This window comes from Heterocephalus glaber, unplaced genomic scaffold (assembly GCF_053883595.1).
Source record: "Heterocephalus glaber isolate CG9 unplaced genomic scaffold, H.glaber_assembly_v1.0 deba00001569, whole genome shotgun sequence".
In the NCBI taxonomy this organism is placed as follows: domain Eukaryota; kingdom Metazoa; phylum Chordata; class Mammalia; order Rodentia; family Bathyergidae; genus Heterocephalus; species Heterocephalus glaber.
In genome coordinates this window covers 12,940,478-12,960,677 of record NW_028258354.1, presented here as the reverse complement: position 1 = coordinate 12,960,677, position 20,200 = coordinate 12,940,478, and the positions used below count along the sequence as shown (strand labels likewise).

At 42.8% G+C, this 20,200-nt stretch overlaps 1 protein-coding gene across 5 annotated transcripts; it reads right to left on the bottom strand.

The window, feature by feature from the left end:
* Positions 1 to 241: 241 nt before the first annotated feature.
* Positions 242 to 15,966, bottom strand: Dyrk2 (dual specificity tyrosine phosphorylation regulated kinase 2). Of its 5 annotated transcripts, XM_021241384.2 has the most exons (4): positions 15,722 to 15,966; positions 14,920 to 15,123; positions 14,172 to 14,320; positions 242 to 7,119 (listed from the first exon to the last, which is right to left on the bottom strand). In XM_021241384.2, exons 2-4 carry the CDS (start codon positions 14,966 to 14,968, stop codon positions 5,512 to 5,514), a joined length of 1,806 nt encoding a protein of 601 aa, XP_021097043.1. In that variant the 5' UTR covers positions 14,969 to 15,123; positions 15,722 to 15,966; the 3' UTR covers positions 242 to 5,511. The 5 variants fall into 5 exon arrangements, with proteins under 5 accessions (XP_021097043.1, XP_012933767.1, XP_004861147.1 ...); XM_013078313.3 differs by lacking the exon at positions 15,722 to 15,966 and having other exon boundaries at positions 14,920 to 15,403; XM_004861090.4 differs by lacking the exons at positions 14,172 to 14,320; positions 15,722 to 15,966 and having other exon boundaries at positions 14,920 to 15,403.
* Positions 15,967 to 20,200: the final 4,234 nt, after the last annotated feature.

Below are 20,200 nucleotides of genomic sequence, written 5' to 3'. Positions count from 1 at the left end.
TATGTATATGAAATGTACCACCAATATTAAGGATATGATCATAGCAAGACAGAAAATCAAACCAAATAAATCAAAGACTTTGCACTAAGAAGCAATTTTCTTACGTGTGTGCAACACACTGGCAGTCATTTTCCATTTGGGACAGCCTTAATGACAAGTGTTTATTTGCCTACTGGCCCAAAGGAAACAGTGTAATTCAAATTTTTAAAACATAAACACAAGAATGAAACAAAGCCACAAATACTTTTTTCAGATTCTTCTTCTTTCCAAAACAGAAAAGTAATAAAACCAATTTCCCCTTCTTTAAAAGACTAATACTAATGTCAGCTAACATTCTCCAATGCAGGTTTAAAGGCGATTGAAGTTGCAAAAATATTTACTTGTATAGTTGTATAGGGAAATGATTATAAAGATTTAAATAGAGTATAAGATTTACAAGAAAAAGCATTGAAAGATGCAATAAATGGAAAGAGAATGAATGGGAAATATACTCTGTCTTGAGTCAGATCTGGACAATACCTTGTAAATTGCTTCTTTTCCACCAACTTCCAATTTTATAATTTTCAGCTCTTAAAAAATGTTATTTCTAATTACATTGTTTTGCTTTGCTTTTGGTTGGTTGAGTTTTTGTTTGCACTAGGTTTAATCTTTGAGAAGAAAAAAATGGGACACACAGTATAGGCCAGTGATGGTGAACCTTTTAGAGCTTTCAATAAGAAACAGCAGGCTGCAGCATGTGTGCGACAGGTGCACCCCCACTGGTATAGGCTATAAGATGAAAGCTGAGCTGAGGAACTCTCACTGAATATATTGCCTTGGTTTTAGTAAATCTCATCACTGATGCAGGAAACCACAGTTAAGAATTCCTCTGCTATCGATGGCAGGAGGGATGTAAATAAAAATGTGAGGTAGTTCTTTCCACATGAGAAATATTTGTCTATGTAATATCCCTGCAATGTCTGACAAATTACTAGAGCATCTGCTTGCCATCATCGATAAGTAAATTCTTAGCTCGCTGTTAACTGAACTTGACACATCATGAGCTGGTTGCAGTTCATAGGCCTTATTTCCTGACCCAGGCACGACAAAAATCTCCAAAGTGTGAATCATAAAAAACACCAAGTACAAAATCTGCAAAAGGACCCACATTATAAAAAGCACTGGGTGGAGCTGGGGACAGCACATAGAATAATTTACCAGAACTTGTGCACAGGAAAGAATAAAGACTGGTGGGGAAGAATTGATTGACTCTGCTCCCACAGCTAACTACCACCTTAAGGTTAAAAGAAAAAAAGATTTGAAGTTCTAGCACAGTAGAAAACATGGCAGTGCTAATTATCAAAAAATTAAAAAAAATATTAAAATAGAATAACCTGAGAAAAGCAAGAGCTGCATACTAAAACTTTAGTCTTCCTTAATTGGAATTTGCATATTTATATTCAACCAATAATTTAACTGCTGATGAGCAAACTACTTTTACATCTCAATCCAATGATACAGAACTATTTAATTCTAAACTCTCTCCAGGATAACAGACCAAGAATAATACCAGAAATAGATTAGGAGTTAAATTATAGTTAGAAAAGGGGAGAAAAGTAAGGTAGGACATTAAAATTTTATTCTGAAATTATCTCTGGCCACAACAATAAAATTTAACAAATATTCACTAAACAGTCTTACTCCTGTCATCAGCTGTACAATACATACAGTATCATAGAACTGGCCACTAGGATTAAAATCCACTAGAACATTTTCCATGTTAAGTGGCGACAGCAGCATCTCACAGAAATTTTTACATACATATATACACAGTCCACATTCAACCATTTTCACATATTTTCAGTACACACAGTTGCAGCATATTACAGTCACATGTCTAAGTTGGTGCTCGATAAAAACCCAAGCCACTGCCTAGACTTAACTGTAGCAGTTGAGCTGAGTATAATCACAATTAATTTTATATATGTCCATAGCAGAGAGATGTACAAGCCCCTAAGAAACAAAGTTCACAAATACTTTTTTAAATGCTACCACAGCATTATATTGGGCAATATTAAAACCTTTACCAACCAAATCAGCTTTTTAAAAAGTCTTCTGCTTACCAGAAATATTCTTGATGAAAAAAATTACAAAAATGAATGCTCTCTTTAAAATAATTCACACTTTAAGATTCCAATATGGCCCAATGCTACTGATGCCTAAAGTGTTTTCTAACATTCTGATGGAGTCATTTAACATGACTCCAAACCACCCATTAAGTTTAAAAGTGGCTTAAGTGCCTTGCACCCAAATTGTAAAAATCCCTGGCCATCCTTACTAGAGCCAGGCACATATAAAAGGAATGCACTTTGGTTCATACCAAATGCCCTGGGATTAATCACACTATAAAATTAAATGGTTTGAGGTAAATTTTTACAAATACAGTTGATTTTTGTCTAGTGTTAGCATAACAAAAAATATTTAAAAAATCAGTCTGATGTTAAGATACAATAAAGACCATCTTTAACCCCTTAAATATAGGAATTACCTGTGCAACTAACCGATGGTTATCTTCTTCAGCGCCTGTTGATAATCCATGCCTTATGGTTTGTATTAAGGCCTGTAACTAGGTATTTAAGACAGATGTATCTTTGCAGAGGTGGGTTCCATTCTTACTGCCTAGTATTCGAAGAGTTAAAGAGGCCAAAAAATGCATGCCCTACAACATGGCATTCAGAACAAAAGGCACATTGTTAACACTAAGGGCACAATTTCTCCTCTACTGTTAATCTACACCGTCTTGCATCACCGTTGTTCCACTGTTGTAGCAATGCACTTAAGTGGTAATGAACACTCAGGTGCTGCAAGAAACGGAGCCAAATGAGACTGCAACCAAAGACAAGACGACACTGTGCTATTCCTAAATCTGAAAACAGCTCAGACATCCCTAGACAATGGTAACCTGTGAGACGAAGGACTGTTTCCAAGCCAATTCCTAGTAGCCTATCAGAGAGCCCTTTATTTACCTTTAAAAATCACAAAGATGTAACATTTTTCTGTTTTTGACATTACAATCCAAGAATTTTTTAAAAGCAGTTCTATCACTAAATGCTGAAATACAGTGGCTCTTGGGAATAAAGGAAATCTCACTGTACTGGACCAAAAAGAAAAAAAACGTCCCATAACACTGCACATTATATTTTGGCGCAAAAGTTTCCGGTTGCATCTGTGAATAAAGATAGTCACAAATGCATTGCTGGCATCTTAAGAACCAGTTTTGTGTGGTGGGTAAAGACAAATACTATTAATACATTTATAAAATTTCACATGTATAATCATTTTACAGGGAAATAAATAATGGCAGGCTCAGGTTCACATTTTTAAACTTAAATGTGAAAATGAGAGTGGAAATGGAAGAGGAACATTAATGGCAAGGGGGAAACAGTCTTTATAATGCGCTAAAGAACTAACCTTAATGACTATTAAGAGGCTTGTGGTTGTAGAAAGCCACCAAACCAAGTCTTACACTTCTTACACCTTTAAGCCAGAATCTTAATAAACACACAAATCTTTAAGTCCTATAAGCCACTGATTGGGATGTCATTATAAGAGCATTGTTTAAAATGCAACTTACTAAAATTATTGCACTTTCACAGATTACACAGAAATGTGTATAACACGCTAAAGATTCTGACTAGGGGAAATAAGCTATAATTTCTAAATACAGAAGTACAAATTAATTTATCAGTGACATCCTTAAATAGTAAAGCAAATATCAATATTACTATATTAATAAGCTAATCTTATTACTGTTTTTTGGCAAATATCTGAAATATTACCTGAGCATATATTTTCCACCATCAACCAGCAAAGCCTCAAGATAAGTAAAATGTTTTGTTCAAAACTACATTTTTTTTTTTAAAGTAAGAGAAACTGTAGGGTTAATATGAAAAGAACTTAACCGGAAACTTTCTTGGCCTCACTGGGGACCATGCTTTAAGTATTTGCAAATCAATTTACAGGCAATACAATAATATCTGTGGATATAAAAGATTATTTATTCTAATTTATACTACCCAAAACCTATTGTTCAAACAGGCAGAAATCTTTCTATATTAAATTGCACATACTAAAAAATTTTTCCACGTGCCTTGAAATTGATATACGTATATCACTGCTCATACATTAGTGATAAAATACTGAAATTTTCACTGTGAAAATAATTATTATTCAGAGAAAATATTCTTTTATCTCTCAGTTACTTTTCCAGGTAAAGTGTCATTCCCACAAAAACAATCAGTGCAATCCAAAAGGAAGTAAAATAAAACAGAGGAATGCAATTTCTGTGGTTCTTCTAATGCAAAGAAGAAGTCAAACCATTTAACTTGAGGTTGAAGTTCTCCCCTTTAAATGTGATGTTAAAATTGTCTTATTGAAGGACCACAGTGATTTCTGTTCATGAAGAGGACTTTCAACCTTCTTTCTTTTTAAAGAAAGAGCTGATATTTTCCCGGGCTAAGGGAACCTTACAGTGGCACCTAAAACATATGAACTCACTCTAATCTGCTAAATCTTCTTTGGAACTATGGAAATCCCCATCTTAAGTAGCTAGACTGTTCTTTTTTTATACTGGAATATGAAATGATGGTCATAATCACAGCTGAATGTCTCTTTCTGTATTAACAGTCTGGGACATACGACTGAAGGAAGAAGACAAACTAAACGCAGGCAACAGATGTGTGATAAAAGAGGAACAGAGAGAAGAGCAAACAGAAGTGAGGAAGAGTCGTGGAATACATTTCTAAAATTAGGTCCAAACTCAATTCTGTAATAGGAGGCTTCTTGACAAAACAGCTTGCTGATCGTGTTAGAAAATCTGGAGGAACACACACATTTCCGTTTCCATTTATCCACTAAATGCTGCTTTGCCGGATTTTAGAATGTCAGAATGCTAACTGGGCAATTTAAACTTTGGGGATCTTATTTTGTATTTGTTTGAGGGAAAAAACATCTCTAAGGTGCGGTTTTTCTTAGAATAAGGTTTTCATCCTGACCATTCTCCTTCTACCTGCACAACTGCCAAGATTAATTTACAGAAAATGGAAGCAGGACATGCTATGCCTGTGCATGAACCTGGAGTGTGGAGAGAAGAGGAGGCTATCACCCTGGAGAGAATATAATAGGAACCATAAAAACATAGTGAATATCTTTGACCAATCTGTAAATGCGTGGCAGTCATGACTTAATCAATGGCCTGCCACTGATGTTATTACTCTGCCACACTAGATACAGTAAGGCTCATCGTACTTTTAGAACACAAAAAAAGTTTCAGAAAGTATAAAAACTTAAAGCATTGTCCCCATGTATTTTATAAAAATGAAACAAAAAACTTTCATACATTAAAATTAAGTGCTGAAAAGATACAAATGAGTTATTGAGCAAATAAAAACAGGTTTTGAGCTACTCCTTTTCAACCCGGTAAGGCTCAGCTATGTCGTATCTTTCAGATTACCAGCATCAGGGGACCCGAGCTCAGCTAACAAGTTTTGGCAACACTGTCCTCTGCTGAATATTCCCATTGGCATCTGTCATTTGTGCCAAATTAGTCCTCAGTTTGGAAGCTGAGCTAGAAGGTGGAGGTAACTTGGAAATTGACGTGATAGCACCAGTGCTCTCGGTTATCCTTTTCACTGACGTCTTCTCCCCGGTAGGAGGCTTCGGTAACCGCCTCCGCAGCCAGGGGTGCCGTAAAGCCTGGCCGGGGGTCATGCGAACCGCGGGATCCCATTCTAAACACTGTTTTAAGAAGTCCAGGAAAAGGGGGTCGTCACATCCCTTCAGTGCATTCCCCCACTCTCTGCTCTCCGGTGGGCCCCTCAGTTTCCCCCTCCGGGAACGGCCTCCGTTGAGGACCACGGAGCCATCTGAAAGAGTAGTGACAGTACAGTAACGGGGATATCCCTTGGAGCTCACAAAATTTTTGGCTCGTTTGGACGCATCCAGCAGTTTCTGGGAAGGCATGCCCAATAGTTCAATCATACAAGCCAGCTGGTCCCCTTCATCCTCCCCAGGCAAGAGGGGGTAACCTGTCAGGAGCTCTGCCAAGATGCACCCCAGGCTCCACATATCAATGGGCATGCCATACCTGGCCCCGAGGATCACTTCCGGAGCACGGTAAAAGCGAGACTGGATGTATGTGTAGACACGTTGATGCTCGTAACAACTAGAGCCAAAATCAATCACTTTAATACTGCTTCTACCCTGCTGCTTTAACAAAATGTTCTCGGGCTTAAGGTCACAGTGAATTATTCTGTTTTTGTGCAAAGCATCCAAGCACTGCAGAATTGAGTGGGCAAACTTGCGGACCAAAGGCAGGCTGAAGCCCTGAAATTTATTCTTCTTGATGAGTTCATACAGGTTCATGCTCAGCAGCTCAAACGTCATGCAGATGTGGTTCCGGAAGGTAAAGTTCTCCAGCATGTGGATGACGTTCATGGTGTTATCCTTGTCCTGCTTCCGCAAGTGTTCCAGGATCCGGATCTCCTCCGCTGCTTGCCGATGGAAACGCTTCTCATTCCGCACCATCTTCAGGGCCACATGCTGGTGGACTTTGTGGTCATAGGCCTTGACCACCTGCCCGAAGCTCCCCTTCCCAATGACCTTGAGGACCTCGTACCTGTAAGCCACATGATCGTGGGGCACCTGCACATAAGACCCCTGGTCATCATCATAGCCACCATTGTTGGGCCCTCCTGTCATGCCTTGGCGCTTCTTTGCATTTGGACCCAAGAAGTATATTTCAGGGTAGCTGAAAATTTCATGGTGTTCGAAGGCTGTTAGTTTTTGCATGTATTGCTTCATTGCTTGTTCAGGCGTCATGGGTGTGGCTTTTACCTTCCCCATGCCCTCTATGGACTTTAGGGAGGTAGAGCTCCCCTGCCTTCTGTGAATGCTCTCTAGCTGCCGCTCAGGCACCACTGGCAAGCCCGTCTTCCCCACTGTTGTAAGCCCATTTGGTTGTGTCGTGAGCACTGTCCGCTTGTTACTGTTATCCTCAAATAGCTGCTGAACCTGGATCTGTCCGTGGCTGTGGCTGCTGACATGCAGGTGATCATTCATTGTGTGCTTACCGCCGCCAATCTGGAATTCAGAGGGGATATATAAATGGAATAGAAAAGGTTTGCCAGTTCGAATGTGATACAAGTCAGCCCTCATGCCACATCCCTCACCTTTACAAAATCCAATTTGGTTTAAATCCACAGGCAGAACCAGTTTTACTACGTGGAACAAGTTATACACCAAGGAGGGACCCTATGAACACACTGGCAGTGAGAATGGATATGAGAGCAAGGGGCTCTGAAACAATAAAGGGAAAAGGGAACAGTGGCCGGGTTAGGGCTGGGGAACACACGGTGAAAACCCACAAAAGCTATACCTAACAGACAAATGGTTTGCTACAGATATCTGAAGTCCTTAGACAAAGTCCTCTGTGGAAGAGGAGACCAATCTTTCTTGTTTATCATTTCATATTTACAATATTTAGTACCAGGCCTTGCGCATCACAGCTATTCCACTCAATCCATACTTGATATAAAAATGAAATGGGAGCCAGGTGTGGTAGGTACATGCCTGTAAGCCCAGCACTCTGGGACACTGAGGAAGGAGGATTGCAAGTTCAGCCAGCCTAGGCAATTTAGTAATTGATCCTATCTCAATGATCAAAGGGCTGGAGATGTGGCTCAGTGTGAAGGTCCTGGGTTCAATCCTCAGTATTGGGGAAGGAAAGAAGGAAGGAAGGGAGGGAAGGAAGAGAAATGGAAAACAGGAAAAGCATAAGCAAATCAGAGTCTACACTGGATTTCCACCACTGGATCACAGCTCCTTCCACACTTCATGTAGCAGGGTTTTTTTGTAACATGAGGACAAGGACCATATCTGTCCTATGCACTGTTTATCCAATATTTACATCTATTCCAAAAAACGCATTTTCACTAGTGTTTCATTTTTCCTTGGAAATTTCATTAAACTTTGAAACATATATATAATCCAGTGGCAAAGAAAACTGTTTTTAGGCTTGAAAGATACTCACAAAGATATGCGCTCTAGTTAGTTATCTTGTAAACCACTAACTTATTTTTCAAAGTTTCTGGGCTTTACTGACTAGTGACCATTTAAGGCCATTAAGTCCAGCAAACAGTTTGGGGGCCTTCCTTTGGTCAATGGCTCAGCTCTCCTAAGACATGTATTTCTATGGGCCCCGCTGGGATACACAGTTTTCCAACAAGGCATACAAAGTAGCAATTTCTATTTCAGGCACACATGCTATCACTGAACAATCCTGTCTAAACAAAACTGATTGGGTAAAAACAAGAGGTCCCAGCCTTCTACTGAGAATATATTTGGGATTTCCTTCCAGCAGCCTGCTAGGTGACTTTTATATGAAATCTCAAAGACCAGCTTATCATTCACAATCCACCGCATGCATTCAGCTAGTATTAACAGGGGCCTACCCATGAAAGTGGCCCTGTTCCGGCCCTTCGGGAGCTTACAATAAACTAGCTGAAAATCCTTCTTCATCAGTATTTTTTTCAATTATCTCCTACTAAATCCTACCTTTTGGACTTTTTATACTACTTGAGAAGTCCTCTGCAGATATAGTAATTTGAAAAATGGTTTGAGAACATGTGGACTATAAAATTAAATTTCAAACACTTATCAGCTGACCAAGACCTCCATATTTTTGACATGTGACATGTATCACGACCGTCTGCAGAGTGAGGTTTCCCTCTGCTTACTTGTAAAACAAACTAGAAAATAGTTTTTAGGCCTGGCTATGACTTCAAAGGCTCAGGGATTTTATTTCTCAGATTTTCAGAGTTGAGCTCTTTTATTAAACACAGAGACAATACTCTACACTAAGTATCTTATATTCTATTAGGGTGGCTGAACAGGTTATTGTTATCTTGATGCAATGCAAAAGCAGGGCTGTCCATAAAATGAGTCAGAAAAGTCGTAAATATACTATATATAAAAGTAACATAGACTTGTCTCCTGCTTTTCCTCACCTCATTCTCTGCAGCCCCTCCTCTCCCCTGTGGTCTTTCTAACACCAGCCATAACAGAACCTGAAATTCAAAATGTCTCTCTTACAGAACCAATCTCATTAGGGCAAGATGGAGGTATTTCCGAAAATACTTACATTCCTTATATACATGCATTAAAAGGCACAAAGCTTCATTAAGCACAAAATTAACTTTGAAGTTAAGGATCCTAAAATGATAACAAAGTAAAACTTTTTGAGCATCAGAAATTCATTTAGGTTTTGCTATAGCAATTTTTATATTTTACACAATTTAAAAATAATCACCAATGATTTAATGACTACCACTAAAGAGTTTGCCAAAAACTGGACCACCTGCCATCTCTCCAGCTGTCTTTGCTTGGTCTTCTTTTGAAATATCAACAATTAATGCCTTAGGTAGGTTCAAGCCTCAGTTCTCTCGGCTTCACTTCCACAACTTTCTCTGTTTGATCGGCACTGCCCAGGGGCTGATGCCTGCTCTATCTCTTCTAGCTAAACCCTGTGGAATCCATGTCTCCTGGGCTTAAAACCAGCATGTCCAACTGCTGACCAGCTTCCTCTTCCCCAGGCAACTCAAATTCAACTCCACATTTTTCGACCAAACATTTTCCTCCTCTCATAATCCTCAGGACACTTCCACATCATGTCTTGAGCTGCAACCCTACGAGTTCTCAGCACTGCACACCTGGAAACCCCTCAGCATCTCCATTGCCTTCCTGAACCATCATGAGGTTTCTCTTGTCTATATATGCCCTTTCCATCAATACTACCTCACCTCACACTCCTGTTGTGGGTCTCGTAACAAGCCCCCTTGCTTCTTTGCCTAGAACACTTCAAATCTTTTCCCATGGTGTTTCCAGAGTTACTAAAAAATGTCAATCTGAAGGGCCGGGGATTTAGCTCAGTGGTTCTGCTGCCTGCCTCAATAGCACAAGGTCCCGAGTTCTATCCCCGGTACCAAAAAAACCCAAAAAACAAAAAACAAACAATGTCAATCTGAGACTGTTCTTGCTTTTGTGGGAGGCCCACAGCTGCACCCATTTCCACAGCTTATGCAAGAACTTACCAGTAAAACCATAAGTTTCTAAAATGTAGAACCTAAATAATCTGAGCCCTTTCTAGTCTCCATCTACCACTATCACTCTTTTCTTCAAGAAGAACCGAGTTGAACTCCCCAAGACTTGTACAATCAGCCCATTCTTTAACACTCCTCTGCTTCTGGTGAGGTCATGTTTCATAGGAGCTGAGGGATTTTCAGTTAGACACACATAAAATCATGAAATGAATACAGCTCTTACCACTTACTATGAGATACTAACAATTAATCTCTCTCAAATTCAGTGTCCTTGCCTACAAAAAAGAAGGTAACAAAGCTACCTCATTAGGGCCATTAGGAGGATTAAAAAGATAATATGTGTAAAGTGCTTAGTATAGTTACTTAGCCAAGTGAAAGCTATTATTACCGTCCTTTTCAGATGCTGCTTAGAAATCTCCTTCCTTCACAGCCTAGTGATAAACTCCTACCCAACCTTCAAAACCTGGTTCAGCTCTCACCTCTGATCTAACAGGTCCTTCTGTACCTACAACTGCTCTGGTGTATTATTAGTAACACTTACTTCATTTTACTGTAATTGTTTCAACATCTGAGGCACCCACCTGGCTGTGAGCAATTCCAAGGGAGGGTCACCTCTTATCTCTGTAAGTCCCTACTAACATAAACTCAGGCATACAGTAAACATTTAATGAAAATCTGTTGAATAGAAGAACACATGTCAATAAATCCCTGTTAACTCTCACTTCTCTTAGAGCTATTCTTGAGAAATATATTTTGTACCTTCAAAGGAAAACATGAAGTCAACACTCAGGGAATTGGGAAACATCCCTGGTGACCTCAGTCACAAGACATTAGCCTGCAGTGCACTGGCAGAGATTAGGAGGCAAAGGACAGCTGGTTAAAAAATACCTAAGGCAAACACATCAGCTACTTACCTAAAAGCCACAGGTAAAATCTTAAAAGTCTCCAGACATTAAAGCTATTCCCTTGAGAGCAATAGTAGAAGAGGAATTTGAGTCTTAAACACTATAGGACTCTGAAATCAAAACCAAACTCACAAATACAATTAACTGATCTACGAGAGAGGGAAGGGGGAACAACTAGAAAAGCCAAATCATTTCCAGAATATGTAGGCCAGGACTATATCATAAACTTATGGATATTAAAAACTTCTCCTACTCAAGCCTCTTGGAGTCTGAGATTGCAGCTTATTTATATTTGGTATGTCTAGCACAGTGGGAGTTACATTATAAATATATACTGAATGAATGCAAGGCTTAAAATTCAACTCAGGCGTTAAAATAAAGAGACCTACAAAAACTGGGAAATATTTTAGTATTAAAATTATGTAAGAATAATAGTCTAAAAAATTTAGTACTTTTAGTATCTTCCAATGAGAAATGGCAAACAGATTTTTTTATTGTGCTAATATTTCTGGGTGTTTAAAAAATTTCTAGAACTCATTTCAGAAACGATGTGTAGTGTTATGGGAATAAAACTGAATCCAAAAAGACTGGAATTTTAGCTCCTTTTTAGATACACTAATAGTCTATGTGACCCTGAGTCAATGTGTACATTTTCTTCTCTTAAATATTACTATTTTTTAAATATGGATTTTATTTCTTTAATTTCATTTTATAAAGATAAAACTGCCACAGGAGAGTATGTTAAACCTTAAAAGTTATGAAAGTGATAAATATCAATATTTTGGAAATTTAAACAAATATACTAATATATCTCACACTACAAAATAATCAGAATCAAAATAGTTACTAGGTATACTTTCAAGACAAACAGAAACAAACTACAAGTGTAAAATAACGATACCAACAGACAGAAAACAAAGGGCAATGGGAAATCCCAAAGTTCACAATCTTTATAATCAGATATTTATCTGCCGCATATCATTTATACAGAAAAATATGGCAAGCTCTATGATAAGATCATTTTCCTCTCTTTAATACCCTTTGCTACCCACTCATTCTAAACAGTTCTTCCCAAGTATAACAGGTCTGGAATTAAAACCTAAAAACTTATAAAAACCTTACAGACATATAGCAACATCAATCTGCTAAGGTTCTTGCATTTATAATAAAGCTACTACAATGTCCTAGAATTAGTAGTACTGGACAGCATATTAAAACCTGACTCAAGAGGGAATGGGGCTATATAATACATATTGATAGGAGCTGGCTAGGTAATCCGGACCGACCAGTAACTTGCAGTCTGCACCCTCATCTAAAAATGAAGGAGTGGAACCAGATAAAATTCTGTGGTTCTCTAAACTTCCTGTTCTATGAAATCTGCAATATTATACAATTAAAATCAAATCTAAACAATATTCAAAAACCAAATTCACACTTCTAAAACCAAGCATCTAATAATTAATAGCAGACTGAAACGTTCACACAAAAGTTAGAAACAGGTAAATCAGACATATGGCACAGTGAAGCACATGCATCCATTAGGAGGAATACTGAGAAGCATGATCATATCGTTTTCTTTTCTAATCCACCACAGGCTATTGCTCCAGTGGAGACTTTTTATTTTATCTAGTTTCATTACATATTTCAATTGCAACCGGGCCCTGATCAGCAAAGCCCATCCTTACAAAATTGGAATCCAGATGCAGACCAAGTATTTCTGCCCCAGTTCACATCATGTCATGTGATTACATCAACACATGGAAAAAACTGGCTGTTATATTTTCCAAATTGTCAGACGATTCTAAGCTAAACAAAAAAAACCCCCAAACTCCTAAAACCAATGGTAGTTCTTTAAGTAAAACATCACTGTGACAAGAACATTCAACAGCAACATTATCCATCTACCTGCAGACTCTCCCCCCTCCACCAACAGTCCAACATGGGTCAGTTAATTCATCTCTGGTGGATTCCTAGCCCCCACACTAAGCAAGTCAGGAAAAAGCCAGCACTAACAACAAAATGTTTTCCTATGAAACTTGTATACATCTCTCCGGGTCAAGCAGGCACAAATGCAGTCTGGCCACCCTCTCACAAATTCTCCCTCTGATAAACAAGTTTCCCCACAAAACATACCCTCCAGAGCTTTTCCCCTGTAGGCTACAAACGGCCTTTGCCACATGTACTTAACTTCCACTTGGCAAACAAAAAACCAAATCCCTAGGGAGCTTCTCTCATAGGGAACCCTTTTAGAGGGTTTCTCGGAAAGATTCAAATGGGAAAAAGACTTCTGAAACCATCAGCACCTCCTTGGAGTCCACATCTCTTCTAGGCTGGCAGTCACCATTCCAGGGCAATCCCTGGCTCCTGAGAAAAGGTTCATGTTGAAGTGGAACCCAGCTTGCCAACCTCTGCAGCCACCAGTCCCACGCCGGGCTCCCCCTCCCTTCTGGCCCTCTGAGGAAGACAGCGACTGTCAGGTGCCCTTCCCCTGGCAGCTACAAAGCAAAGCTGGCCCTTTCCTTTTGAATAATCTCCAAATAGAGAATCCTACAGGGGTGGCTTGTTTTGTTTTGACTGCTGCTGTGGCTCTTATTTTTGTTAATGTTAATTACAATTTCTGCTGTGCTCAAACCTGTAGCACTCATAAAACATGCTTACACACGCGGGGGACAATTGGCAGTGCTCCCTGTAGGCTGGAGCCAGGCCTCGGAGGCTCTTTGGGGGATCGATTTTCCGGGCAGGGCGGCCTAGCTGTCCCCTAACACAGATCTGTTTCTATAAATACCCATTACCCACGGGGAGGAGGGGGAGATGTTTACCGGGTCAGGGAAGAGAGCTCTGGGAGAAAAGATGAAGAGGGAAGACAGACGGAAAGCGGCAAGGAGGAAGTGCCAAGGAAGAGGCGCTCAGGGTGGGCGGGCTCCAGAGGGGAAGTGAGGGGCCCACGCCAAGAATCTCCCTTTGTGGCTGCAGCTTTAGGCTCGCCTAGTTACAGAGGGCGGCGTCGATCACAGGCCACTGGCCAGGAGCGTGGAGCCGCCCGCACTTCGCCCTCTCTCGCAAACCCCGGTGTTTCTGCCTGGGGCCCGCCCGCCGCCCACCCTCCGGCCACCCGCGGGCTGGGTCTCACCGTGTGCGCTGCGGCGGCGGCGTTGCTGGCCCGGAGAGGCGGCAGGGCGATAGGGGAGGGCGGGCCGGTCCCCACTCCGCTCCGGGGGGCCCCCGCACCAAGCCCCGGGGAAGCCTGAAGCTGGCGAACGGCGCTGTCCCCTCCTCGGCCTGGGAGCCACGCGCGGGAGGAGACAAAAGAGGGTCAGGGGGGATAGAGTCACCCGGATCCCCCCTCCACCCCCATAGGCAGCGAACCCCCTCTCCCAGGAGAAGACGCAGAGAGAGCCTGGGACAGTAAAATCGGGCATCTGGAGAGGGAGGAGGGGGCGTCGGGACACTGCTGCCCGGCGCACACCCACGGGCGGGGCTCCGGCAGCTGCAAAGTTAAGTCGGGCCCCAGCGCACGAGTTCGCGACCCGGCGGGGAAGCCGGGCTGGGCCCAAGCCGCGCGGCCCACGTTGCAGGCTGCCCACGTTGCAGGCGGCCAGGAGGGGATGGACCGCGGGGAGGGCTCCCCGGTGTCGCCGAGTCCGGGACGGGCGCGCAGGAGGCCCGCACGGCCCCGCCCGCCCTCGCAGGCCCAGCCGGGCCAGGGCGCAGGGCTCTCCTCGGAGCCACCCGGTCGGCTAGCAACAATGAGAGCCGCGGGCCGAAGCGAGGGCGCCCAGTCTGCACTTTGTTCGAGGTCCCGCAGGCGGCGGCCGTCCGCGCCACCGGGGCTGGGCCGGGGCCGGGAGGGGGCCGGCAGGCGGCGCGGCCCTCCTTACCGGTCGGGTAGGCGGCGGGAGCGGCAGCCGAAGGTTTCCTGGTTAACATGGCCGCTGGAGAGGAAAATGCATCTCAAGGCTGCCGTCTCTGTCTCCGCCGCCGCCGCCGCCGCCGCCGCCGGTCCTGCTGCTACTTCTCGCCGCCGCCGCCTCCTGGTCGCCCCTCGCGCGGGTCTCCGGCGCCTCCTCGCCGCCTCACGTCAACTACAGCCAGACACACACAGTCCGCTGCATCCCCTCGGCCCGGGCCCGCCGCCACGAGCCCCCCGCTCTCTTCCTCGCCGCCGCCGTCCTCCTCTTCCTCGGGCGGCTGCAGCAACCCCCGGCCCGTGCACATGCCTCGCCCTCCCCTGCGCGCCGCGGGCCTCCCCGATTCCCTCACATAGGGGCGCGGGGAGCGGGCTGCACCGCCAGCACCGACAGACTCGGGAGCCTCCTCCCGAGCTCCAGCGCGCGCCCCCGCGCACACTCACACGCGGGCGCCCGCGCGCGGCGCTGCCCGAGAGGGCAGCCCCGCCCCCGCCGCAGGCCCCTCCCCGGGCTCCCCCGGCCCCGGCCACACACGCTCGCGTGCACCCCACCCCCACCTAGCCACCCAGCCACCCTCAGGAGTCCCACCCCTGGCCGGATCCTCCGCAGAACCACCTCTCCACGCCCTCGGAAAACTCTGCACCCTCTGCTACCCCTCCGCCTACCCCTCTGTCCATCTGCCCTGCTCCCCTCTGTCCCCCATAACGACCTTTTCCCTTCCCGGCCCCTCCAACCCCTGCAACAGCCCTCTTTGCGCTACAGCGCAACCTACCCCTGCTTCCCTCCAGCTGAAGTCTCTGCAGAGACCCTTCCCCTTCCAAGCGCGCCCCTAAACACACATGCATTTTTCAGCTTCTGAGGGCTGCTCTCAATATTGTCCACCCTCCCCGGTATCCGTGGTTAACCACTCCCCTGCACAATTTATCATGTAGATTACTTAGTTGCGCGAGGGTGACCTCGGAGAGGCCAGCCCAGTGGAGGGACCCAGCTGAGCCAGGTGACCCTCAGCATGGGCGAAGGAGGGGGCTGCCCTCCCACCTCCACCTCAACCACACGCACCCTCCCCATTTACTGACACCAAATGACCGCTCTCCAGTCGCTAAAACCAGGGGAGGCAGAGAGGCGCGTCGGACTGCAGCTGGGGAAGCAGTTGGCTGCGGGTTGCTAGGCAAAAATAAACATCAGAGACACCTCCCATTTCCTTACAACTCGGAACCTTTCCCCTTCTCGGCCACTGGGAGAGACACACCTTCCTTTCAGCTCTTTGGGCAGAGGATACCTCTAATTCCTCTCATCCACCGGGATGATTTTCTTTCCTCTTCCTTTCCAAGACACGTGGAGAATGTCTCTGCTCTTTGAAATCTGCCATTTACAATCTCCCTTTCCCATAAAGACCAAAAAATTGCTTGCACGTTGCACACCTGCTCCTTGTCCTGCGCGGCGCGTACTGCGAGTCTTTGTCCAAAGACCAAGGGTTTTTTCACTTCAACAGTTAGGAAGGAGGAAAAAGCCAGGCAAATCCCAGGTGACAGGGTGGAAAGATATCCCATAAACCTCCTATCTGAGAGGTGCCCGTTTTCTGGAGTTATCCTGGGGACAGGGGTCCATTCTACTCTACCTCTCCCGGTGGGTCCCCAGGTTCCTGGCTGGTCCAAATGTGCAGGCCCAAACTAATACAATCTCCAGTCCTAAAAGAGCCACCTCCTGCGGAGTTCCATCACCTCTGCAGTTTGCAAATTGTCATAGCAACCTCCTTCAGACATCACATTTTGCTTTATACAAAAGCCAAAAACTGTTTCAAGGGACAGTGGGACATTCTCAGAGTTCACAGGTCTCCTGCTGAGGAATTAAGGGTATGGACTTTGGCAGAGTGAACTGGTAGCAAAGGGTAGAATTTTGCCCAGTAATACTTGTCAAAAGAAAAGAAAAGAAAAAAGAAAGTCTCTAGGGGCCTCCTCCTAGGAATATAGAACCACAGTAAAATAACTGACTCAAAAATTTTCCTTTAAAAGAATCATAACTTGGCCTGGCCCTGGCAAGAAACATTCTCCTATGCTTATCACTGGATGTAATCATATTTATATCTACTTGGGGAAACATATTTAGTGTTCAGAATTAACTAAAAGAAAAGGGTTACTAAGTAGCAGAGATAATAATGCCAGAATTGTTTCCTGACTCCCAGTCTAATTTCCCTGCTTTCTGTCACACACCTTGCATTTTCAAGAAAGCTTATACTCCTTTTCCTTCTTCCCCCTTTCAAAACAGTTATTTCTATGCCATTTTTATGTTTTACATGAGTGCTCAGTACTACTTCAAAGTCAAAACTTTGAAGAAAAAAAAGCAATGGTCATATAAGCTGATTCCTGTTTTCACTTAAATTACCTGTACAGTACTTCAATAGAAGGTAAATATACCACTGGTTTTTCATGAATAAGAAAAATACTAATTACTGAAAGTCAGTTTGATATACAAATTAACATTAACTTACACATTAAATATGAGAAAAAGAGCATATACTTTTTTTTTTTTACAAAGAAACAAAGAATCATTAATTTTAACAAAAGAAAGAAAAAGAATCGGATTAAGGGAAGGAACTCGTCTTAGTATATTGTTTTATGGTATGACAAGTATAATTTCAATTATATATATAGACATATGAAGCTGAGCATAAGAAAAACTACAGTTAATCTAATTCTTAGCTATTTTGATCATATATCATACATCTTTCTATTATATTAATTTTTACTGACCTCTAAATTAGTATATTAAACATTACTTGGATTTTTCTCATTATGCTAAATATTAATAACCTCACCCTAAATAAACGTCTGTAGAAACATGCTCCCCTGGAGCATTTGGGTAGCATTCTGGTAGTTATTTTCCTCAAGCTGTATTATTACATTGTATCAGTATACTCTATTATATTGTACATTTATCTTTTTATAAAATGCTGTCACAAATATTACCATGTTTAATCTTCATAACTTGTAACCTGATTTGACTTTAAATAGTAACCACCTTGAGAGCTCCGTTTAGTTAATAAGTGTGCTCTTTGGTTCTTGAGCATTGTAAATTTTCTATTTGTTCTGTAATGTTTATAACATCCAGATTTAAATAACAAGTAGGCAGAAATTAGCAGGATTAAAGAGAGAAATTTAAGGAAACTCCTTGTGGAAAGAAGTTGAAGTTTTTACTGGGAAAAGTACCTATCACAGAGAAGATTGGAAATGAAGAAGAAAATCACTGGCTCCAAACCACACTCACTCATATAATTCCCTTATCCCAGAAACATTTACAAAGAATGTACTATGTGTTAGTCCTCGGAGATGTAATGAATCATCAGATGTAATAGGTTAGGGTTCAGTCTAGCAATCTATTAGCTCCTCATTTTTTATTCATTTCAGTAAAAAAGCAGCAAGTAACTAACATACTTTTACACTATTAATAGTGACACGGTATGGTCCGAATGTTTCAAAATTCATAAGTTGAAATCCTAACCCCCAAGGTGATAGAGTCAGGAAGTGGATTATTTGAAAGGTGCTTTTGTCATGAGGACAGATCCCTCATGAATGGGATTAGTGCCCTTATGAGAAAGACAGATCTCAAAACGCTAATGGCATCCAGGCACCATCTATGAATCAGGAAATGAGCCCTCATGACACCAAATCTGCCAGAACCTTGATAGTAGACTTCTCGAAAATCCCAAGAAATAAATTTCTGTTCTTATAAGCTACCTACTGTATGGTATTTTGTTACAGCAGCCGAAGCAGACTAAGACATAGGGCTACACTGTTAAATAAATGATCCTTGGCTCTGGTTATTGCTACTAGGAAGTTTACAGTCCAGGAGGGAAGACAAGACAATGCTGGGTTAGGGATGGTAAGCAAGGCAGGGAGGAGAGTAGCAGTGGCGCACAGGAGGGAATAAAGAGCTCTGTGTCAGTGGTATCACCATCAAAGAGGCTGCACTTCAGTGGATATCTTAAAGACGCTTGGGAATTTACCAGTCGGACAAACCTGCCTAGCGCCATCATAGGCAGAAGTGGATGTGCAGAGACACTAAGGTAATAAGAAAGCATGCTATGTCTGTGGCCGTATAGACTGAGCAATTCGGAGCTTGGAGTGGTATTGTTATCCTCGCAGGGTTAGAACATTGTGATTGTGTGAAATATGTACTTGACCTATCTAGATAGGAGCTCCTCAGATGGAGGACTCCTAGCTAGCTTCAGGGTGGAGGTTCTTCACCAGAAAGAACTAGACAAGGTTAAAAAGTTAGGACTTTCAGTCCCAATCCCCAACCACCAAGCAGGGGAAAGAGGCTGCCATTTCAATTGATCGCCAGTGGTCAGTGATTTCATCAGTTATGCCCGTGTAACGAAATTTCCACAAAAACTCACGTAGGTCATGGGCAGAAAGTCTCCAGATAGCCAGGCAAAGGGAAGATTCTGGAGAGTGGCGAGCCCAGAGAGGTCATGGAAGCATCATGCCTCGCCCTACCCATCACCTCATCTGAATTCTTTGGGATAGCCTTTATGGTAAACTACTAAACATTGATCTTTCCATGAGTTCTGGGAGCTGCTCAGGCAAATTAAATGAATGCCAGGAGGGAACCCTGATCTATAGGTGGTTGATCACAAGCACAGGTAAAACAACTGGGGGCTTGCTCTTCCTGCGGAATGTGATGCTATCTCCAAAGATAATGTCAGAATGGAATGGAATTAAATGACACCCAACTGCTGTCCATTGCAGAAATTTCTTGCTTGCTGGTGGGGAGAAATCCCCATACCTTTTTTTAATATCACAGAAATCTACTGTATTGACTGTTGTGGTGTGAGAAAAGAAGAAAAGAGGTTTGCTTTTTCTACACAGATCCTAAATAGAGCCAGGTTAGGAATTATCCTAAATGTTATCTCCTGTGGAAAAGTGGCACCAAAAAGTACAAGGACTTTTGTAGCAAATGTAGATAATGGTCAAGATGGATCTAACTCTTTTTAGGGGAACAATGATGCTTGATAATAGCTTTCATCTCCTTGTCTCTGTCACCAAGGCCCAGAACCCTCTAGAGGAGAACATAAAGACCTTTTGGCCTAATAATGTCCATTCATAGAAGCTCCTCAGATGTAGGAGGAATGGATGTCATAACTGAATGGCCACCAGTGAATCTCTGGAAGGCAGGTCTGCAGTCACTGCTGGTGTCAAAATCAAGAGAGATTTCCATACCACTATAAAGTTGGTGATCCACACTGTCCAGG